The sequence below is a fragment of the Macaca mulatta genome, chromosome 4 (assembly GCF_049350105.2).
Source record: "Macaca mulatta isolate MMU2019108-1 chromosome 4, T2T-MMU8v2.0, whole genome shotgun sequence".
In the NCBI taxonomy this organism is placed as follows: Eukaryota; Metazoa; Chordata; class Mammalia; order Primates; family Cercopithecidae; genus Macaca; species Macaca mulatta.
Genome location: NC_133409.1, coordinates 126,794,998 through 126,820,402, shown reverse-complemented (window position 1 = coordinate 126,820,402; position 25,405 = coordinate 126,794,998). Strand labels below are relative to the sequence as shown.

Here is a 25,405-nt window from a genome sequence, read left to right as displayed (position 1 = left end):
TAAAACAATTGAGCTCATAGAGATAGTAGAACAATGATTACCAAAGGCTAGCAAGGGTAATGTTAAAAGGAGTGGGAGCATTTTTTCATGTGTCTGTTGGCTGTATGAATGTCTTCTTTTGAGAAATGTCTGTTCATATCCTTTGCCCACTTTTTGATGGGGTTGTTTGTTTTTTTCTTGTAAATTTGTTTGAGTTCTTTGTAGGTTCTGGATATTAGCCCTTTGTCAGATGAGTAGATTGCAAAAATTTTCTCCCATTCTGTAGGTTGCCTGTTCACTCTGATGGTAGTTTCTTTTGCTGTGCAGAAGCTCTTTAGTTTAATTAGATCCCATTTGTCAATTTTGGCTTTTGCTGCTGTTGCTTTTGGTGTTTTAGACATGAAGTCTTTGCCCATGCCTATGTCCTGAATGGTACTACCTAGGTTTTCCTCTAGGATTTTTATGGTATTAGGTCTAACATTTAAGTCTCTAATCCATCTTGAATTAATTTTCGTATAAGGAGTAAGGAAAGGATCCAGTTTCAGCTTTCTACTTATGGCTAGCCAATTTTCCCAGCACCATTTATTAAATAGGGAATCTTTTCCCCATTTCTTGTTTTTGTCAGGTTTGTCAAAGATCAGATGGCTGTAGATGTGTGGTATTATTTCTGAGGACTCTGTTCTGTTCCATTGGTCTATATCTCTGTTTTGGTACCAGTACCATGCTGTTTTGGTTACTGTAGCCTTGTAGTATAGTTTGAAGTCAGGTAGCGTGATGCCTCCAGCTTTGTTCTTTTGACTTAGGATTGTCTTGGAGATGCGGGCTCTTTTTTGGTTCCATATGAACTTTAAAGCAGTTTTTTCCAATTCTGTGAAGAAACTCATTGGTAGCTTGATGGGGATGGCATTGAATCTATACATTACCTTGGGCAGTATGGCCATTTTCACTGGCCATCAGAGAAATGCAAATCAAAACCACAATGAGATACCATCTCACACCAGTTAGAATGGCGATCATTAAAAAGTCAGGAAACAACAGGTGCTGGAGAGGATGTGGAGAAATAGGAACGCTTTTACACTGTTGGTGGGATTGTAAACTAGTTCAACCATTATGGAAAACAGTATGGCGATTCCTCAAGGATCTAGAACTTGATGTACCATATGACCCAGCCATCCCATTACTGGGTATATACCCAAAGGATTATAAATTATGCTGCTATAAAGACACATGCACACGTATGTTTATTGCAGCACTATTCACAATAGCAAAGACTTGGAATCAACCCAAATGTCCATCAGTGACAGATTGGATTAAGAAAATGTGGCACATATACACCATGGAATACTATGCAGCCATCAAAAAGGATGAGTTTGTGTCCTTTGTAGGGACATGGATGCAGCTGGAAACCATCATTCTTAGCAAACTATCACAAGAACAGAAAACCAAACACCGCATGTTCTCACTCATAGGTGGGAACTGAACAATGAGATCACTTGGACTCGGGAAGGGGAACATCACACACCGGGGCCTATCATGGGGAGGGGGGAGGGGGGAGGGATTGCATTGGGAGCTATACCTGATGTAAATGACGAGTTGATGGGTGCAGCACACCAACATGGCACAAGTATACATATGTAACAAACCTGCACGTTATGCACATGTACCCTACAACTTAAAGTATAATAATAATAAATAAATTTTTAAAAAAAAAAATATATATATATATAAAAAGGAGTGGGAATGGTTAATGGGTATACAAATATAGAGAGAATGAATAAAATCTCGTATTTGATAGCACAACAAATGACTATAGTCAACAATAATTCATTGCAGGCTGGGCACAGTGGCTCACGCCTAGAATCTCAACATTTTGGAGGGCTAAGGTGGGTGGATTGCTTGAGTCCAGAAATTCAAGATCAGCCTGGATAACTTGTGAAACCCTGTCTCTACAAAAATATAAAAATTATCTAGGTATGGTGGTCATGCCTGTAATCTCAGCTCCTTGGAAGGCTGAGGTGGGAGGATGGCTTGAGCCAGGAAGGTTGAGGCTACAGTGAGCTATCCAGCCTGGGTAACAAAGTGAGACCCTGTCTTGAAAAATTTATTGTACATTTAAAAATAACTAAAAGAGTAGAACTGGAATGTTTGCAACACAAAGAAACGATAAATGCTTGAGGTGATAGATACCCCATTTATCCTTATATAATTATGTATTGTATGCCTGAATCAAAATATCTCATGTATCCCATAAATATATATAACTACTATGTACCCCCCCAAAATGAAAAATAAGTAAGTGGGATACAAGAGACAATTGAGATCTACACTCTTAGAGTAGGCTCAGTCTGTGTAAGCTAGTGAAGGCATGCCCTATTTCAAGGGGCTACTTGCAACTTAGTTCCAATCTGTTTTTTTTGTTTTGTTGTTTTTTTTTTTTTTTGCCATGCAATAACATAAACTCGCTTTGTAGACAATTTAAAATTAAAATTCACAATAAAACAATTTCAATATGAATTTTGACAATTTTGGAAAATAATCTTATCTATATCTATATATCTATCTACCTACCTACTTACCTACCTACCTACCTATCTTTGTGCACCAAGACCAAAGGGTAAAGCAGTATTAATATTTGCCATAAGATATTTATTTACTAGTGTTCTTTTTCAATTGAACATTTCAAGTTAAATGCTCAAGAGAGGCTCCTCCTTCATCCGCCCCTCTCTTACTATTTCTTCTATTTTTTACCCAGTGAACATACGAATTTCCTCAAAAAAATAGTGCTTTTATTTCCACTTCTTCATGAAGTAGTCACATCTTCCCACCTATATGAACTCACTCACCTGGAATTTGAGACAGAAATACACTTCTAATACTCTGATTCTACAATAAGACACCATGATTTTAAGTAAGCAAACAAACACTATTACCAGTTTGGCAAACATTAATATTTGTAAATCACAATTATTTTGAATTAACATGGTTTTAGGTATATCCTTAATCCTTAGGGAGTTCTGTGTCTTTTTAAAAAAGAATACAAATGGGGCAATAATGAATCAGGGTAAAATTTAAGAAGTTGCCTTCATCTCTTTATTGAAGTTACATCTTAGCAAATAAAAATAGTCTTCCTTCTTTTTAATATTTCATATTTTTAGTGGATTCAGCTGTGGGTATTCTTTTAAAATTACACTGTTGGCCCCCTTACAGTTGAAGTGGGTATTAACACTTATAACTCTAAGGTCTGTTATCTATAAAGCCTTGTATATTTTCAAAGGAAAGTGTTCCAAAATGTCTATTTAGAAAAATAAATAACATTTTCTTTCCTTTCAGAATAGAAACAGTATTCTTTTAATTTGGACCTTCAACTGAAAGCCATGGGTTTTGGTTACTGAAGCAAATGTTTCCTTTAAGAATGTTTACTGAACTGAAAACATTTTACTGAGAAATGTGAGCTTTATTTAGTTATCTGTAGTTACTGTGAGATCAAAGTAAAAGGAATCTAATTCTCAAAGCACCCTCTTCAAACCTCAACTTTTTTTACCTCAGGAAATTGATGTCATGAAAATATTTTCCATATCCCACAAGGAAAGATTCCCCCTAAGAAATTTCTCAAGGTATTCATATGCTAAATACAAATAAATTTAAACTTTTATATACAAATATAAGAATGTTACAAAAAATTTGAATGAAGGGAAGAGTGACTGATAGAACTCAAGGAAGATACAGTTCAAATCAGGAAGATAAACGAAACACATATTACAATGATCCCAATCAGAAGAAATCTATGGAATCATGGGCCTCCTATAGGAAAATAACCAAATATTTCGTTTTTATACAAATAATAACCTGAATAAATTGAAAAAATACACCAGTTTCTTAGATGGGATGACTGAATATTATCATTAAATCAATTCTTTGTAAATTATGTATTTAATATAATGGATATTTGGGGGATGTGGTTTTGAACAAATTTAGTTTAAATTCAATTAGATGAAATATATATATATAAATGATCAAGACGGATTTTATTTTATTTTTTCAGATGGAGTCTCACTCAGTCATCAGGCTGGAGTGCAGTGGCATGATCACTGCAACCTCTGCCTCCTAGGTTCAAGTGATTCTCCTGCCTCAGCCTCTCGAGTAGCTGGGACTATAGGTGCCCACCACCATGCCTGGCTAATTTTTGTATTTTTAGTAGAGACGGGGTTTCACCATGTTGGCCAGGATGGTCCTGATCTCTTGACCTCATGATCCGCCCACCTTGGCCTCCCAAAGTGCTGGGATTACAGGCATGAGCCACCATGCCCAACCAAGAAGGATTTTATTAAAGGACGAAGGCATCATGTTATGTCAGATTTAAAAGGTAATACAGAGACACATTCATTAAAAGTGTGGCATTTGCACGAAATAAATAGACTAAAGAGATGGAAAGAGACAAGATGAGTTGGGTTGAAATCCTGGTTCTACTGTCTTTCAAGTAGGAAACATTGGACAACTTCCCTAACCTTGCTAAGCTACAGTTTTGTCATTTTTTTAAATAAAAAAGTTACAAAAATTATTTCATGGGATTGTCATGAGGACAAAATAGAATAACTCAGGTAAGACATTTTAAAAATTATTAATATCAGCTATTATTATCGCAGAATAGAAATTCCAGAGAGAGACCCAATTTAAACACAGTATGTGTCATGGATGAACATTCTGTATTAGTGGGGAAACAATGGGTTAGGTAATAAATGGATAAAAAATGTGTTTATATAGAAAATAGATTCTTATCTTGCACCTTGAATAAAAATAAAGTCCAGTTGGGTTAAATATTTTATTGTAAGAAATGAAGCCAAAGAAAAGATAGGTAGTCATGTATGTCTTCTTGGAGTATGAAAGGTCTTTCTAAGCGTAACTCCAAAAGCAGAAGCCATTAAAGGGATGATAATGTGGACAATCCTTGGTCCTCATCATACGTGACCCATTTATAGCATCTAACAACTCTTTCTTCTTGAAACCCTTTTTTTTAGACTCCAGGGCTCAAGTCTGTCAGTTTTCTCTTACTTCATAAATCAGTATTTCTCAGTCTCCTCAAACTACTCTGATCTCTTAAGGATGTAATGTCTCGGTGCCCCATTTATCATCTTGTACAGTTTACTGGATTTAAATATGATCTAAATGCTGCTTATTATATCCTCAGTGAAGACTTCATATCCCCTCCCAATTCTTTTATATGCAACTGTCTACTCAAAAGCTCCATTTAGAATTTAGATGTGTAGCAGATTCCGCAAATATAACATGCCCCAAACTGAAATTCTAATCTTCGCCCGCAAATATTGTCCACTCATAGCCTTTTCCATTTTGGTTGATGGCAATTTCATCCTTCCAGTTGCTCAGGTGAACACTTGAATGTATTTGCGATCATTTTCTTTCCCTTTTAGAAACTCTACATCTAATTCATCATGAAATCCATTCAAATTTAAAAATATACTTAGAATATGCTCACCACCTCTATAGTTACCACATTTAAGCAAACCATCATTATTCGTTTCCTGGACTATTGGAATTGCATTCTTTCTAACTTGTCTCCTAATTCTTATTTTACTCCCTCCTTACAGTCTAGTCTCAACAGAGCAGTCACAATGATCCCTTTTGAAATGCAAGCTAGGACTGCTCAAAACCCTGAATTTTTTTTTTTTTTTTTTTTCCATTTCACTCAAAGAAAAAGCCAAAGGATTTACAACAGCCTACAAGGATCCTCTCTTACTCTCTTCCTTACTCACTTATCTCCAGCCATACTGGCCACATGGTGTTTGTTGAACACACGTTAGAATCTTGACTAACTATTCCCTCAGACTGAAATGTTCTGTTCCCAGTTGTGAAGTGGAGTAATACCCTCATCTTCTCCAGTTCTTTGCTTACATCTCTTCTTAAAATTGCCTTCTCGACCATTTAGTTAATACTGAAACCTGTCCCCTTTCACCACCCCTCCAAATTTCCCATCCTCTGTGTCTTACTGCACTTTCTCTTTATTTTTGGCATAGCTTTTATCACCAATTAATATGCTCTAAACTGTACTTCTATATTAGGTGTATGTGTGTATTGGGTGGGGGGTGTTTTTTAATTATTCATACTCCCCTGCCAGAATGTGAGCTACTTGAAGACATGACAATGCTTTTCATCACGGCTATGTGCCTAGAACAGTATCTGATAGTAGTATGCATTCAAGATGTGTTTCTTAATAAATTAATAAATATAAATGTAAAACACATATGCATTAAAACACAAAAGCAAGTTTTGAAAAATAATCCTACCATATATACATACATATGTTAGACAGATACCTTAATATTTAAGAAATAATATATAAATAGCTCTTAAAATTTGTGAGAAAAAACATTTCAATACAGAGTAGACAAAGAAAAACAATTAATTTAAAAATACAAATAATCATTAAACATATGAAAGAACTGTTCGGCCCCACAAAACAAATGCAAATAGAAATTAAAGTGGCATATCAGATGCAAATCGAGTTGGCATACATTTTACATTATAATATCATCTCTAAGTGAGGTTTGCTGAATTTGGCAATATTATATAAACCTAGTGAGTGTATAGGCTGGAAATAGCCTTTCTAAAAACCCTTGACTTACATAATATGTCAAAAAACCTCTAATGATCCTACATATTCCCTGAAAATACATTCTAAGTAAGATGACTAAAATATTAGAAATAAGAATGTTCATTAAAATTATATTAAAATAACTGCTCCCAATCAAAAGTAGGATCAGTTAAATTAACATACACATTTAACATACACCCATGTAAGGGTAGGCTATGTTGGTTTTAAAAATCATGTCTGGAAAGGTTTCAGTAACAAGAATGCTAATCATAGTATATTAAGCAAAATAAACATGCACCTCATGATTCCTATAACCTGTATGCACACACATGCACAATATGTATGTGTGTGTATAGACATATAGTCTATGAATATATATGTAATACTTATATATTAATACTAATTTTACTAATTTAGCACGTTTCCTCTGTGGTAGAATTACAAGTAACTATTTTTTGTGATTTTCCGTATTTTCTAAATATTTAAAAAGTATTTTCCAATAATTATTGGAAAACAAGCCAATAAACTCCACTACAACTGCTTTGGTCAACAATAAAGTAGTAGATGTAAAATGTAGGTTTCATAGTACACACTATTTTATTTGGCAGGCAGGCCTTCCAGAAGTCTGCTTGCCCAAGAGGCTGAGATACGTCTAAAAATTATTCCCACAATATTTTGGAGGGCAGCTCTGCAGCATGTTTGTGGCCCTGTGGAAGGTGAACTCATAAAATATGGATTATTATCATTAGCAAACAGGTCTTTGCATCTGTTTTCATAAAACTGGCAACGCCTTGGAAAGGTCAATATTTTAATGACATCCACCTATTTTCCAAACTTGCATCCTTAGAGTCATCACTCACTGTCCTTCTCCCAAACCTTTATCTTTTATCACCCTCATCTTCCATGCACTCACAAACAATTCTTACTCTCACTGCTTCTGCATGGGAATAACCTCTCTCATATGATTCCTCCACCTTATCTCCCCCCATGTCAGTTTGGGCTGCTATAACAAAGTACCATAAGCGGGGTGGTTTGTAAATAACAGAGATTTATTTTTCACAGTTCTAGAAGCTGGGAAGTCCAAGATGAAAGTGCTGGCAGACTCGGTATCTGGTGAGGGCTGTTTTTAGCTTTGTAGATGGTGCCTGGCACCTTCTTTCCTCCTACCATGTCTTCACATGGCAGAAGTGGCAAATAAATTCCCTTGGGCCTCTTTTATGAGGGAACTAATTCTATTCATGAGGGGAGTCCTAATCATCTCCCAGAGGCCTCACCTCTTAATACCATCACACTGGTTGATTTAGGTTTCAGCATAAACATTTTGGAAACACAAAGATTCAGACCATAGCACCCCTCACCATTTTTCACCAGGAGCAACACTATTGCAATAGTGTTCTCTTTCGTCTCTGGGTGTCTGGTCTTCAGACCTTTTCTTATAATTTGTGTGCCTTTTATTTATTTTTATTGCTTAATTGCCCTGGTCAATCTAGAAAAAGTTTGTCAGTTTTGTTGATTTTTTGTTTGTTTGTTTTTATATATACTTTAAGTTCTGGAGTACATGTGCAGAATGTGCAGTTTTGTTACATGGGTATACACGTGCCATGGTGGTTTGCTGCACCTATCAACCCATCACCTACGTTAGGTATTTCTCCTAATGTTATCCCTCCCCTAACCCCCTACCCCTTGACAGGCCCCGGTGTGTGATGTTCCCCTCCCTGTGTCCATGTGTTCTCATTGTTCACCTCCGACTTATGAATGAGTACATGCGGTGTTTGGTTTTCTGATCTTGTGATACTTTGCTGAGAATGATGGTTTCCAGCTTTATCCATGTCCCTGCAAAAGACACGAACTCATGCTTTTTTTTATGGCTGCAGAGTATTCCATGGTGTATATGTGCCACATTTTCTTAATCCAATCTATCATTGATCTTTACAGTACCCAGAATCATAACAGTCCATCTTCTAAATAAAATTTAGATTAAGTTCTCTAACACAAAGCATTAATCAAATGATCCCTGATTAAAAACTTCCAGTAGCTGTCTACTGTCTTCAGTATAAAAATTTAAAAAAATAATACAAAAGACAAAAACAAGAAATACTTCATCCCAGGTTTGCTTCCACGCATCTCCCCTGGGTTATTATGACACTTTAAGTTTGTCTCTGCTCCTACTGGAAACTCTCCAAGGTCAGTAACCTGAGCTTACTCTTGTATGTATTCTTCCTAATACTAGACCACTTTACTCTTTGAATTAGATATATGCATATATACACACACACAAACAAACATACACTCGTATATAAGGTAAACAAACTGTTAAGCAGAATAGAAAATTTTTCAATACAGTGGATGAAAATAAAATGTATAACATAATTTTGGGCTAGGAGGACAGAGGGTACTATGATTTTTACATTTCTTGGGAAATCTGTTAAAAGTTCCATTAGAAAAAGACACAATTTTTATAAAACAGTATTACTTAACCTGAAAAGTCTTTAGTAGAAGTATGTAGCCATGCATGATTCTTATAGTTAATCATATTTACACATTTTTTTAAAGGTAAGTCAGTACAACAAATTTAGAATGTGGATAAATGCAACTTGACTTCTTGACTATGCAATTTGACATGATTTTCACATTTTATTTGATAGATTAAAAAATTATTGAGGAAAAGGATGGTGCTTCATCATGCTTTTTTAAAGTTAACCAGTTTGCCTCACAGCAGAGAGCCTGTCACACAGAAGATAACCAATAAACAGTTTTTTGGTTAAATTAGTATTTTTAAATAATTCATAAAATAATTTTAAATGGTCATAATTGATGGAAATAATTTATATTGTATATTATGCTATCTATTGAAGAGAGATTTATAAGTAAATGGAAAAAAAACTTTGTCGCTTCTAGAAGAGGGTTCCAACTGTTTGACTTAAAATTATTAAATTCTCCACATCCTACATTCCATTGGCTTTCATTATTTAACCTAACGTTCACTGATACTATTAAATAAGTCTGGTATTCTAAACTGAGAAGTAATTTTATAAGAATGAGCCACTGTGAAATAACAATATATATTACTTCTATTTAGTCTAAACCCAGAGTTAGAAACATTTTGGCAATATATGAGAAAGTTGTTCAACTAATAAAGCTAAGAGATTCCTGAATTTGAGCTGTTGGAGTTATAAGTGCTTCTAATTGTGTGTGTTGGGGGTGGTGTGTCTAAGGGCTGGGCATATAACCATTAACTGGTTATATTACATTAAGCTAAAAAAACAGTCATGTGATAATAGTTTATGTTCAACACAACACTGGCCAATTCAAACCAATGTTCCAAAGGAAAAGTCTGTGTTACATTATATTCAGGGGCATGAATGTATGTGCATAAAATTTCCTTGTAAATATGAACTTTCAAGTGAGAAAAATTTGAAAATAAAGAAACATGAAAAGAAATTTAAGAAGCTTAATGTGTTTTATGCAAACATCATGGCATAACAACAAAACTTCCAAATTAAGGCCATATGTGTTAAGAAATATGTGACAAGTATTTGGTTAAAAACAACATATTGAAAACAAAATTAATAAGATGAGACATTTACAGAATGGGTAAGAGGTGATCAAAAAGATAGTGAGTTTTGAAATTTCCATCTCTTATGCCAAGGGAAGAATCATATCATTTTCTGGACTCAATCCTTACTATACTATAAAAGCCAAATTTAAGCCCCCAAAAGAAGAAAGATTAGACTGAGAAGAAACTAATAATAGTATTAATAGATAAGGCTTTCTTTTCTTGAAGGTGATAACACAAGAAAAAAATCATTTTAAAATTAAGAATGTCTATTTTTTAAAAGGTAAAAATTAACCAGAATGAGCTGTACTGATTTTAAACTTGCATTATTATGTCTGAAGAAAATAACAGCTGAAACCTAGGATTAATGTCATACTAGGTGCAATTAGTGATAAAAGCAAAGAAACATCCATATCTTTAATTTTTGGAATTACTATAATCACACTAATTAATGAAAATTGCCAACAAAAGCAAGTATTTTGATTAACTATATTTGTTTTGAATCTAAGAAATTTTCATGAAAAGGGTATGAGCATATACTTTGATTTATCTTCTAGTGTAACGGAATTCTTTTGCATATGAGGAAATGCAATTATCCCAATATTGTATTCTGTAGATAGTGGAAAAGTCAGTGAAAAAATAGAAGTACCCGTTAGGAGGACACTGGAGAATTTTAAGAATATGAAGCAGAAAACCACAACACTTGGCCCCATGGAAAGTGAAAAGCTACCAGGCATATTCTCCATCTTGTAATCTCTCAGTTTCATGAGCCTCGACTTTACTTCTCTGTGTATATCTGAACTCCAGGACTCTGCCTATGACCTTTTCAGCCTCTGGATCCCCAAAAAGATGTTCTAACTGTCAGACATGTGTTAAAGAGTTTCTTTGGTCCAGTGAGCTGTGACTTGTGGGAATGGAGATCACAATGTATGTTATTCCCTATGCTTACCCTTTTATCCTTTACCCTTTACCCTTACCCAATTAATTTACCAATGTAAATTAATTGTGCTGATGTTAAGTGTGGAAACAATGATTTACAAACAACAACAACAACAAACAAAAAATTGTTAAACTGTGATTAAAAAGAAAATCAACAAACAAAAACCCTTCTACTGATGAACCCAGTGTTCATTCTTTTTTACTTATCTGACTCAGGAAACACTTGACAATCAATTTTTCTACTACTTGTCCATTTGGTCAACATGGATGAAGTGCTGTGCGAGTGGCAGGGTGGGTTTAGATGTGTTTACTTTCTTGGTGAGCTTCAAGTTTATGATCTAAGTATAGTCTGTTGCACGAAGATTAACCACTTTCATTTTTAGCTTATTAGAGTAGAATCAGAACTTTTATATGTGTTATTTTTAAATGTTGATTAACTGAATGTCAGTTTAAAATTTCCTGTAGCTCAGAAACAGCTTTTTCCAACTATCCATTATACTTGTGGATATCTAGAAATAGATAAAGATGATATTATCCCTAAAGACAAAAACTAATTGATCACCTATTGCCAAAATCAGAGAGATGCTTATATTAATAAAAAGATGTTGGAGATGAACTAAAACTAATAAAAGTATTAGAAGGTTTACCCATTTTTTACCACTGATATAAACAATCCAACCACTTGTAAAAATACATATAAAGGCACTTTGTTCATCTTTGTTCATTCAGACTTCTGTGGCTTAGGAACCTTGGTTATACACACTTGAAAATCCAACAGTCCAACCATGTGTACTGTTATCAAGGCATCATTCTAGAAATTCTGTATCTCATCTCAGTTTTGCACAACTCAGGGAAGTAGACATCATATATCCATTCTTACAAATATAGGACTGAGAAACAAAGAGGTTTATCTGGCTAGTAATGGGAATTTTTAAAATTTCTTCTTGAGAAACTAAAAAACATTCTCTGAAGAAAGACTTGCTATTTGGTGGCTTTTAAACATGGTTTGTTAAGAGTCAATCTAAAAACTGAAAGCTTTTGATGTAAAAATTAGGTAAACAATTTGGTTTTTCTAAAAGAATAGTAAGCATATGAAAAACATTATGAGAAAAGGCATATTAAAATTTATTAAGTTTAAGAGAAAAAAGGGCACATAGTACTTCTTCAGAAGAAATCCAAATATTGCCTGTTCTTTGTCTTTGTGCTACCAATCAATGTGTAGCTGTTATTTCAGTATTGGATCTCATTTGTTTCCTCATTTCAGTGGAGAAAAATAGAGGCTGAGAAATTAATTAGATTAAACAGTTTGTTAACTGGCCTTTAACTTTACTTAGGTACTTGGCAGAAGGGTGAAGCTAAATTTTTACATTAAAAATTAAGAAAGTATATTGGGCCACATCCATTTCTTCCGTGACTAAAATTGCTGTACGTTTTGGCACCTCATTTTCTTGCTCTTTTGGTTTTGAGGGATTATAAATATCCCACACTGGAATCGACATGCTCAGAATAATTTCTCTATATTAAATAATATGATAATTGTTCTTGAATTCCATACAACCATCTCTGGTCCCATAAATCATATATTTAAGTAATTTAAAAAAACAATAAAACCCAGGAACCCAAGAAAGATCCCTCAGATCCCTCTACTACACTATTAGTGTGTGCTTTCCAGACTGAGGGGGACGTTCCATTTATAACTTTCATTTGTTTCCTATCATTGTGGCCAAGTTTCCACTTATTACATGTCTGCTTGCCTTAATATTAACTTCCAGTCTGAAGTGCTGTAAACTGCTTCTCCACCCCTAAATTAAAGCAAATGATATCTAGTCCATATCCACCACCAATCTTACTAGAAGCCACTTCAAAGATTCCATTTTTAAAAAATGAAGTATGGCCTCTGCTTCCTAAAGCCAAGGTTAGCCCCGTTCATAATGAAGTTAGATTTTCCCTGATTCTCCTTCTATTCAAACACTGACAGTTTCCTTCAATATATTTTCTTCTTCTCCTCTAAAGTTAAACCTGCTCATTGTGTTTTTATTGTTGTTGGAAGAGGGGTGAGAAGAGAGCACTGGCGAATACCTCACTCAGCGTCACTCAGGACCAGTCCACATGTGTGTTTGCAGTGACATTCCAGTACCACATGTGGCTGTCTTTCATAAACATAAACGTTTCAAAACATTTGAACACTGTCTCAGTTACATACAGTTTCAAGAAAGCAGTTGTGTATATATCTTTCTTATGATGTCAATGCGGTATCGAACTCTATGCCCGCTCATGGCGGAATAGACAGAAAGCTCTACATCTCTGCTTTTTGACCATTTTCTCAATCACTCATTTATAGTAGCTTCTCTGGCCTTATATCAATGTTGCTTATTATGCAAGCCACTTTTACTCTCTTATCCATGTATTTACACTGTGGCTATAAATTAAGCTCTGGGGCAATGTAACACAGAGTATACTAATGCTTTCCAAGGCCCCTTCTCCCCTTCTGCCCCAGCGTCCCATGGACACAATAGAGCTTCTGCACGTGCTAGGAAAACAGAAAACACAGATCCTCAGATCCTGACACTTAGACATTCTTTTATCACAGGAGCCACAGAGGGGTACAGTATCAATCTCTCCCCCGCACACACACATGCACGTGTGCACAAGACACACAGATCTCAAATAGTTTAGTGTAAGCTGAAGATCTGTTCCTTAAAAATATATATTCATATATAAATATATAATACATATATGCATATAATATATACATATATAATATATATTAATATATATTTTATAAGAATATTCTTCTGGCACCTGCAGTGCTACTAACCCATAGGCATTTGAAAATAACTCATCTGCTTAGGTCTTTCCAGTTCTGCAGGTATGTGAACTTGAACCCTAAACTCACATGAAGGTCTACAAAACATTGTGTAGTATAAAGAGATACGTCCTATTTCTCCTCTACTCATAGCCGAGGCCATGAGACTTGAATATGCTTGCTCTCTCCCTTTATGCGGTGGATCTTTTGCTGATTCACCCTTTGACTAGGGGTGTGGTCTTTTGGGGAGTTCTGCCCTTACATATGTTCTCATTCATGTTCCTCATCTGCTTGGGCCCAAGATTGTTTCTTGTCCTCTGTATGGCTGTTATAAGATGGAAAAACGGACCAGAATTTCAGTCCAAATCTCTCAGAAAATAGAGACAATGCAGTTCAACTAATATGGCAAATTTCATAAACCTTAATTTATCTGAATACATTAGTCTTCTTTTAGTTACTAGGACATAATCCTCTCCTTCCCCATGGACTTTTGCTCAAATGATATTTCATCAGCTTAAAACATTCTTTTCACACACGTACACACACACACACAACACATACACACCATTTTAGGATTCGTTCCTTCTCATTCTTTAGATATGATTTCAACAATTGCTTCTTCAGATAGGCCTTCCTTAACCATTCAAACTGCATTGGGGTAGCAGCAATGTTTTCTTACTTGGACATTTTCAAGAGGCAGATATAGTTCAGAAGCAGAAGTCTGAGGTCCCATATCTTGTTCTATAGCCCTTTATCCTGAAGAGCTAAACTGTCATTCATTCTATAATAAGTACGCTACACAAATAAGTGATTACTCAAAGTATTAAAACATAGAAGATATATTCATACAGAGAAATGAGAGGGAGAGAGAGAGAGCCCTTCAGAAACAATAACTTCCAGTTGCAGCTGAACACAGGATCCTGAAGTGCTGTCTAGTTTTCTATTGTTTCAGAAACTAGAATACGTAGGGAAGGAAAATTGTAAAAATTCCTATGCCCCAAAGACCATGAAATAATATTTTCTCTTTTCTCTGATTCAATAGAACGTTCCTTTCTTGCTTCCAGACGATAAATAAGGATTTGTACACATATGTTACAAAGTCAAAATAAGCCCTTGTGGAACTTGATATCCCCATTGTTTTTTAACTTCTGCCAACCAACTGTATACTTTAGGATTGTGATATTAAGCTTTACATATTGGTATTCAGCCTCCAACCAGAAAACTTTTATATAGTCTTATCTTTAGTTGTCAAAATCTTGGGTTCTGAGAATATCAAACAAATCATTTTTAGCGGCATTTAAGAACCTGACATTAATTTTAAAATAATACTATTTTAATGCCACTTCTATCTATTCTTTCAAACGAATACATTTAAAATAACACAGAATGTAATAAGCAATTCGTAGTCTTCCCACTTTCCAGATCTTTTCACTTTATCATATAATGAAATATACTTGATTAAAAGACATAAGTTCTGTCTAAAGTAAGCTTGCCAACATCAGGAAAACATTTTAAGCAAAATATACTATATTTCAGCACCATATTTTCCCATCAGAGAGCATGAAATCACCAAAGCATTAGTTTCATGATTATGATAGTCTACTATTTTTATGTTTTGCACTGCTTAAACTGCCATCGTATTTCAGTCTATTAAATGTTACGGTTGACAGAATATGCGAAGAGAAGCAGACATAACTCTGCTAAGATTAATACTTTTCAAAAGAACAGATTACAGATTTTATCAAATCAAATTAATAAGAGATCTTCATTGCCCTAAAAAAATGTGAGATTTACAAATATTTCCCAAGTACCTGTCATGTGAAGACACTGGTTAAAATTATATTCATAATATTTTATAAAAATTGTAACAATACAACTCTCGGTATGTTTATATTACAGATGAAGATGAACACCCTATGCACACACATAACACACAAAGAATACAAAATACCTGAAGGGCCGTAAGGATATTTGCTAAGGCTTGTCCGTAGGTGTCATGACAGTGAACAGCAAGAGCACCCAGTGGGATTTCTTTCATCACACTTTCCAACATTCTTTTCATACTTCCTGGAGTTCCCACTCCAATTGTGTCTCCTAGAGAGATCTCATAACAACCCATGCTGTACAATCTCTTAGACACCTGTTGATAAAGGTGAAGTGCTAGTAAAATAATGGAAATGAAGAGACTCAAACCCTCCTGTGCCACAAATAACATCATCTAAAGGTAAAAAATTACAACTAAGACCAGTAATGTCCATGAAAAATATATAATGTATTTTCTGGTCCTTTTTTTTTGCTTATTCTAAACATTATATAATACTTTGATATTGCTGAAATTGTCTTTTTCTTGTATTCAAGTTTGCCTTAGAGTCATATCTACCTTATCTTTTTATCCAGCTATTTGTTCCACTATGAAATTACAAGCTACAATGGCAATTATGGCAGGCGTATGTTTCTCAACACTATAATCAAACCAAAGCATTACAGATTTACTTTGGAAGTAGTATTTCTCAAGCTATTAATTTAGGGGTCAAAAGATATCTATATAGCTGACCCTTAAACTCCACAAGTTTGAACTCTGGATCCACTTGTAAATGAATTTTTTTTTTAAATAACCATATTAAATTTTTTTCGGAGATTTTCAACGATTTGAAAAAACTTGCAGACAAATCCCATAGTATAGAAATGTCAAAAAAAGAAAAAGGTATGTCATGAATATATAAAATATATATTAATACTAATCGATTTTTCTCATTTACTATAAAATAATACAAATGTATTTTTAAAAGTTGAAATTTATCAAAACTCATACACACAGACTATAGATACTGTCATTCTCATTTAAGAGAAATGTACATGTAATTCAATACTAAATCGTAACAGCATAAAATTAATTGTGGTACATACTGTATTACTGTAATAATTTTGTAGCCACCTCCTAGTGCTATTCCAGTGAGCTCAAAATCCTGGTGATGCTAATCATCTCTGTATGAACAGTTCATCTCTCCAGTAAATTGCATATCATAGTACAATGTGATCTCTTGCAGTTCTTATGTGTTTTTCATTATGTTTAGTGCAATATCATAAACCTTAACACCATGAAACTCACAAGAAGTGCAACTAGTGATGCTGGAAGTGCTCCCAAGAAGCAGAAAAAAGTCATGACATAAGAGAAAGCTGAATTGCTGAGTATGCACCATAGATTGAGGTCTCCAGCTACATTTGCCCACCGTTTCAAGATAGTGAAAATCAAAATATGTGTTAATTGGTGGGTTACATTATATACATTATATTATATACATTAATATAATATACACATTACTATAAGGCTCCCACTCAACAGTAATCTATTAGTAGTTAAATTTTGGGGAGCAAAAGTTATATCTAGATTTTTGACTGTGCGTGTGGAGTGTGGGGTCCCTAACCTCCAAATTGTTCAAGGATCAACTATATTAAGTTCAGCTCTTTAAGTAGCTTTGCAACTGATAGAGTCATTTAATATTTCTGGCCTAATTTTTCTGGCTCATAAATATATATACTTTGAGGCAAATTGCAAGATCTCTTCAAGCTGAATAATGTTACTTTCAAAGAGCAAGATGAATGCATAAAGGCAGCATGGTATTTTGACAAAGACATGGGTTTGGGAATCAGAGAAACCTGAATTTAAATCTCAGCTCCCACTCATCCTACTCATATGACACTGGGCGTAAGGTTAGCGTACTTAAGCCTCAATCCCTAATCTGTAGAATAAGACAACAAAACACCTTCTTTTAGCATATTTTCTAAGCCTTGGTTACTTGTTCTTAAAAAAAAAAAAAGATAAAAACAATTTTAATAATGACGTGTTTGGTTGTAAAAGTGAAATGAGAATGTATAAAAGTCATTTGATACACAATCTGGCACATGATACTGATTCATTCATTCATTTCATATGTATTTCTTCAATGCCTATTTTATGGCAAGCACTGTGCTAGTCCCAGGATATAATGGGGAAATTAATACTGACATGGCTCATATTAATACAGATCCTTAAGTCAAGTGAGGATAGATCTTAGTCAACCCTACTGAGGAATAAATAAATACTCACAAAAATAAGAATTTTCAAACAAAGAAACGATTCTAACCTATGTGACAACTTGAAATAAAGTAAGCTTTATTATAAAGTGCTTACTAACTCCTTGAAGAGGGTGAGAAGGAAGGATCTGAGAACAATGTACTAGGAAGAATATCAAATGCAAATGTTAATGGCTTCCAGGCAGCTGACATATAAAATGCAAAGAACATTCCAGGTAGGGAAAAAGATAAATGCAAAGGACAGTGTAATGAGAAAGCAAAAACTGAGGAGGGAGACAATGAGGGGAAGGACCAAACTGTGAACAGAGTAATCACAGTTTGAAGTAGTAATTTCAGAGAGAAGAGAGTGAGTTAAGCACAAAATGTATTAGAATCACACAAAAGGCCCCTTTAAGGTTGCTGGCCCTGAATTATGACTCTGCAGTAGCACCTTAGGCATTCGGGTACAGAAACGGAGATCCTCACCCAAGGTGTGTGTGGTTCACTCCTATGTGGTGCATAGCAAAAGGAAGAAAGCAAGTCTGCTGGTAAGCAAAGGTGGATCAAGGTTTTGTGGGGCCAGCCTGAAGTCATACCCTTTGGAGGTATTCTTTAAAATATATATATATATATATATATATATATATACACACACACACACACACACACACAAACACACACACACACAAAATTGTGAATGCAAATTAATGTCAGAGCCTTGGAAGGGTCCCATGCAAGTGAAAATCTACAAAATATGAATGGTGTTATTTTATAGGATACGTGCCTCTGTGTGCAAGGATCTTGTGTAAATAATGATAAAAGGATAGCTTTCATTTGAAAAATCTGTAGTAGATTCCAAAAGTTCAAATGAAAGCACAAAAGAGGAATGGCTTTAGTTAGCTAAACTGAAAGTTTATCCTGCCTAAATTTGGATTTTCTTATAAGGCCATCTTCACTGCTTTGGTGCCAAATTTTTGACAAATTACTATACTTGTCAAAATTAACCTTAAAAACAAGTCTACATTAATGTACTTTATATACAAATAAATGTCTGAGACAATCTAATATAATCTCAAAGACAGTGCATTTTGTACTCATTGGTATAAATAAATAATAAAGGACAGGAAGAAAATAAACTTCAGTAATCAGGGCCTTAATGACTATAATCTATTGTTTTAAAATTTTTCTGGAATAATAGCAACTTAATCACAGCAGTAAGACCTACAGGATCACAAAAGGATAAAAACACAAAAGTGGTGTATACTCTGATATAACGGGCCAAAGTATGCAAGAGAAAAATAGGGATGCTACCTAAGCAACCAAGGCAAAGTTTAAGGGTTTCTCCACAAACTGCCCTGACATTCTGATGGAGATTGCAAAGGCCACTCACTAGGTTATAACCACAAAAAAACAAAATAGATACTTTCGTCCCTTCCATCTTTGAGCACCCAAATTGTAGGACTCAACTGTCCCTTAATGTTGAAAAGTTATAGCCAATGTACAGGACTTCAGTGTTAAAATGAAACTATTAGTTAAGTGATGAAATATGTCTTCAGGGCTCATCTCTTAATCTATGACTTCATGCTATGCAGATTCAGTAAACAGTAAGAAACTCCACTTTTAAAAATAATATATATCATGTTACCATAAACCAAAAAAGCTGGAGATGTAGCTTACTTCTGTCACTTTTTGCGGTGTAATAATTCCTTCATATGGACAGCCCAGAGCACAAGACACATACCTAGATTAAAAATAGAGCCTTATAAATATGCATATGGTAAATAAGCCATTTCCATTTTATAAAAAGAAATAGTCAAAACTGCATCAGGAAAATTTATTTTGCACTATTGCTTTATTATTATTTTATCCTTAGACCAAACCAAATAAAGTTTGAAGCATTTTCAATCAACTCACATTTTTATCTTTCTATAATAATTACAATTTGATACATGTATTCGATGACAGATGGGAATAATTAGTAAGTGATTATCTGGTAAAGTTATTCGTACCATGGCAACATATTAACATTCAAAGCAGAAAATACTAGTGAAATATATGGTTTTATTTAAATAATTACATACACCCAACTGTTAAATATCCAGGTCTTTGGAAACATACAGGGAGACCACGTAGAAGACTAACTGAATTTTTCTTCTTACCCCCATCTGGATATTTTGGCCTCATTTAGATACAGTCATTAATCATCCAAAGGTCCTGGAACTGGGCATAGCCTCAGAGTTCATTTTTTCTCCCTCTCTCATGGGTTTACCTAAATCATTCCAAACAGAAGAGTGTCTAATGTGTTTAGAAGGCTCAGAATAAAGATATTCCATAAGCTTCTTTGGTAACTCATTCTAATATAAAAAGTCAAGCTTTTCCTGCAAAGACAAAGATCCATTTCAATCTTAAATAATTAAGCTTTAGGAAAAGCCTGCTTTAGCTATTTCCAGCTCAACATCAATATCATTTTATTAAACTTACTTCAGAGATGTTTACAATTCTTGTATTGAAATAATGCATAATGAGTATGATATTTAGGAATGAATGAAGCAAGCTACATAAAAGATAGAAGGATGGTGGGAAATGAGGCTGGAGATCGAATACAGGGGCTACAATATGAAAGGGTTTAGAAAGCAAAGCCTTTGAATGCCATTCCAAGTTGTCTGGACTTTGAGATCACTCAAAATTGTTTTGAGGCACTGAAAATTATTAGGTAAGGTAGTGGCAAGACCAGATTTCTTTCCCAGAAATATAACTCTGTGGGGGCAGTGGAAGCAGATGCCGGAGAAAAGGTAGAGGCAAAAACACAAGATAATATCCTATTTCCTTAATTCTAATATGCTATTGATTGGAAGATGCACTATGAAATTCCTAACAGTCTTTGGAGTAGAAAAATAAAATACATATTCAATGATTCAGTACATAGCCATTGATTCTAAGATGTAACCAAATTAGGTTACAGAAATTATGGAAGTGTTAAAATGACAATTAAAATATGTTTTAGTATTAAGTAGTTTTATAAGCCATTCAAGCAGTTATGAGGGATAGGAAAGGATAAAAGGGGATAAATTCAAGTAAAATTTGAAAGTTATGCTGAACAGGAAGCTCATCCCTCTGCTATTTCAATCACTATAATCTAAGTTTATGCTTTAGATAATCTGTAAATTTAATCAAGATGTGTGAAAATAAAATGTTCTTAAATGAACATAACACTGGAGAAGGTGGCTAAGGATGGAAAAGGAGAAAAAGTTTTAATACAAATGTAATGATTACAATAACATGCTAATATATAAATACATTGATTTTTGAATCCAAAGCATCTAGATGTGAGTAAATGGAAAATCCTAGCTATTTATTTACATGTTCTCCTTCTAAATGTGAAAAACAAAATAAAACAAATGCAAAACAAAACAAACCTCTCCTGCATTTCCAAATTATTATTTGGCCACAGCTACCACTTTATTGACAGAACCTTAACTTTCTATGTGGGCATTTTTATTTATTCACACTTTCCCTCCAGGACATTTCCATGCCTCTGTCTCTGCGATCTTCACACTCTGTTGCATTTCATGTTCATATGCTCTTCCCTATCTTGTGAGGGAACGCTGCTTTGATCTAGTCACACATGGGACTACTTTCTCCAAAGCTAAAGTAATGGTTCTCAATTATGTTCCCTTAACTGTATACTTTAACATTCTAAAGCAGAGGTTGGTACACTAAGGCCCAGAGACCAAATTCAGCCTATCACTCTTTTACAAATAACATTGTATTAGAATACAGCCACGCCCATCTGTTTGCATACTTATCTATGGCTGCTTTTACACTACAGCAGAGTTGAGCAGTTGCAACAGAAATCATCTGACCCACAACACCTAAAATGTTATTATCTGGAACTTTACAGAAAAAGTTTGCCAACCCTTTCTAAAGAAGTCAAGCTACTTTTCCTGAGTGAGAAAAGGCCTCTACTGTCATGAATATGAACTGAATTCTCTTCTTTGACAAGTGGCCAAGGCCAGCTTCTGGACTTCTACTCTTCTCTAACAATCTATTACAGTGGTTCTCAACCTTGCCTGCACAGAATCACCTTGGTGCTTTAAAAAAGACAAACACTGATGCTTAGGATATGTTCCAAAACATTTAAACCAGAAACCTAGGGAATGAAATCCAACCACCAATATATTCTTTTATATAATTTTTAAAGTTCTATTATACTGCCAACATCAAAAATCACTCAACTATTAGCAATACTGCATCACCTGGATTGCCATACTGATTCCTTTGTGTAAAAAGGTATATTACATGGATCTGACAGCATCTAACTAATCTCAGGAATTTCCTCACTAATATGCCGTAATATTTTTGTTCAGCTTTGATTGCCTGGTGGTTAAGTTTTACCCAGACCCATTCCAAATAATTTCTACTTTTCTGAAGCTGCAAACTCCTATTGCTCCATTTATTTTTTTCATCTCATCCCTTACTTCTGGTTCAATGTTTTTGACTTAACTGAATACTTTAGTAGTTCTTTCAGCAAGAGTCTGAATGGTAGATGTTGCAGACTGTTTCGTCAGCAAATGGTTTTATTTCATCTTCATTCTTGAACAATAGTTTGACTAGGTATAAAATTCTATGTTGACAGTTATCTTGGCACATTGAATATATTATTTTATTGTCTCCGGTCTCAGTTATTGCTGATAGGAATTTTACTGTCAAGCTAATTCTTTTATGGTAATCTATTTTTTTCTCTACTGTTTTTGGGATTATCTGTTTCTATCTTATCTGCATTTTACTATTAGCTATCTCAGGATTTGCTATACTTCTTCAATATTAACATTAGTGCTTTTCCTAATTTCTAGAAAATTCTCAAGGTACTACCTTTTCAAACGTATTTCTCATATCTATTTTCTCTGTTTACTCCATATGGAAATTCTATTAGGCATTGTCTACTAACCTCACTTTTACAATTTCTATTAATTTATTTTTCTGGGCTTCATTCTTACAATTTTCTCAAATCCTAATTGCAGGCTAAGCTGCACTTAATCTGCTGTTCCCTTTGGTTACATGTAATCTGCTGTTCAATTAATCCATTCGCTTTTGTATTTTAATGAATATATTTCCACTTATAGATAATGTTTCGTTTTGTCAAATACTAATTTTGTTTTCTGTAAAGATCTGTTCTTATGGTCTTCCTTTGCCTATATGAACATTTCACTTGGTTAATTTATAATCATTTTCAGGTTGTTCTGTTACCTTCTGTTCTGCTATAGTTTTTTTTTTTTTCTGTTGTCTCCTGTGTTTGTTTTCCTTGTCTTAAGTTAGCTTGTTTTCTCATGTGCTTTATAGTTTTTATTGTGAATGCCTTTTCATGGTAATTTTAGTTTCTGTAGGAATTCTATGAGCATCTTGAATTATTTAAATGATCCTATCAAAAGAATCTGCTTTCTGCCCTTACGCTTGGAATTTATCAATTCTTGAACAAATTTCTACCTTAATTTCTCAATTTGGGTTTCCACAATACTCATGTGTCACAAATCCACAACCCATAAAAATAGCTGGCATGAATCTCAATGACTGTGCATTGGCAAGGAGGTGCTGCCAGACTCCAAGATATAGTTCCAAATTCATACCTTAGCAGAACATCGAATTTTTCTCATGTAGATATTAAAATCCCATTACCACACTACTAGGTACTCTTTCTGGGATAGATACCCCCATATGCTTCTGTGGTATCAGCCTACATGATTACCACATTTTCATTGATGAAACCTGAGACTTTTTTTTTCTGAGCTAGGTGATATGTTTTAAAAGTTATAAATTTTCTGTGTGTGTAATGAGAATGGAAAAGGGGGTCTATGGATTAGCTAAGTCCTCCATAGTCCCTCTCGCTCACCATTATGCCCATAACCCCAGGATCAACCCCAGAGTTCCTCATGTATATTACAAGCTTGATGCATTCACATAGCATATTTAGTTAAATATGTCTGAAGTGGTCATCGTCCTTATTTCTCTCACATAAACCTGTTTCCCCTGCATTTGCCATTAAAAAAAATTACATAGTTATTCTCAGGGTCAGTCCTGCTAAGTCACTTGATGGTCACCTTTGTGAACTTATTCCATGACCAAAGGTTAGCTGATTCCTCCCCTCTAGCCTCTGCGGCATTTAGCCTCTGCCAGCAGCAGCTTGAGTGTACAGAACCATTCCCAAGAACCCTCTCCTAAGTGCTCTCCTTGTTTCTAGTCCCATGTCTCTCCATTTTGCTTCAATTTCTAATGTCAAAATTATATTCTTAGAGCATGGCTCCGATTACATATTTTTCTTTGAAAATCTTTAATGGCTTGCTATTTTTTACTGAATAAACTGGTGTTCAAATTTAGCAATCTGTGAAACTCCAATCTAACCTTCTACCTTTCTCTTACTATACATCCACAAAAACTTTATTTCAATAAAAAGTAAACTTCTTTCTATTACCCAAACCTTTCCTGAGATTTCTCTTCACTGTGTCTTTGCTCTTTGTAGGTTCCCTGCCCGGACTGAAAAAGCCATTATTTTGATTATGTTTCCATATATTCATATATTTTTAATGACTTCATTGTACTGGTAACTTCTTTATGAAATTTCTCTAAATCACCCCAGAGATTAGAATTACTTTAAAATTAAATAGTATGTATATTTATCTCTCTTAATGTACTTATTGGTTTCGGCAGTACAATAATTATTTTTGAACATATTATATTTTCCCAGTCTGCTAAAAACTCTTTGAAGTTATGCTGAATTTTCATTTTCATAGCCCACATGGTATCACAAGACAGTACATTGTTTAAAACAAATATAGCTGCCCCTCAGTGTTTGTGGGGGATTCTCCCTATATACTTTAAATCATCTCTAGATTACTTGTAATACCAATACAATGTAAATACTATGTAAGTAGTTGCTATACTGTATTTTTATTTTTATTTTAAATTAAAAAAAATATTTTGGATTCATAGTTATCCCTACATGTAGAACCCGTGGATATTGAGTGCCTACTATATTTAATTGCTATTTCTTGTATGAATTAATACACAAATATGTTAGTTAAAAATGTCATTTTCACCTTCTGAATATTTGTCTAAGACATTCCTAATTTTTAAAGTAAAAAAATAGGTAAGGGTTATTTATGTTCTAAATCCTGTAGCCAGAAATAATAGCACATATCTGAGAGATCAGAACTTGAAATCCATTTTTTAAACATTATTCAGATGGCATAGTAATCATCAATCATATTGAAATTAATCTTGCTAAAATTAACAAAAAACACAGCATTACAATAAATCCTGTGGAAATGAATATGAATTGTTTTATTTGTATTTGTGCTTGTTGAGGTCATTTTTTAACAGTCTGTAAAAACATAATATAAAACAAGACTTGAAGTGTTTCAGTCTTTAATAACCTTACCTAGAAGAACTAAATCACGAAAAAGAATCTACA

General features: G+C 34.2%; 1 protein-coding gene across 2 annotated transcripts in view; it reads right to left on the bottom strand.

Moving 5' to 3' along the window:
* HMGCLL1 (3-hydroxy-3-methylglutaryl-CoA lyase like 1) overlaps positions 1–25,405 on the bottom strand; it is a 146,616-nt gene that overhangs the window by 45,697 nt on the left and 75,514 nt on the right. For both annotated transcript variants that reach the window (XM_001105003.5, XM_002803774.3), the window contains 2 exons: positions 19,618–19,681; positions 15,839–16,027 (listed from right to left, as the gene is read on the bottom strand). In XM_001105003.5, coding sequence (XP_001105003.3) covers positions 15,839–16,027; positions 19,618–19,681 — 253 coding nt within the window. The remainder of the gene's footprint in view (positions 1–15,838; positions 16,028–19,617; positions 19,682–25,405) is intronic.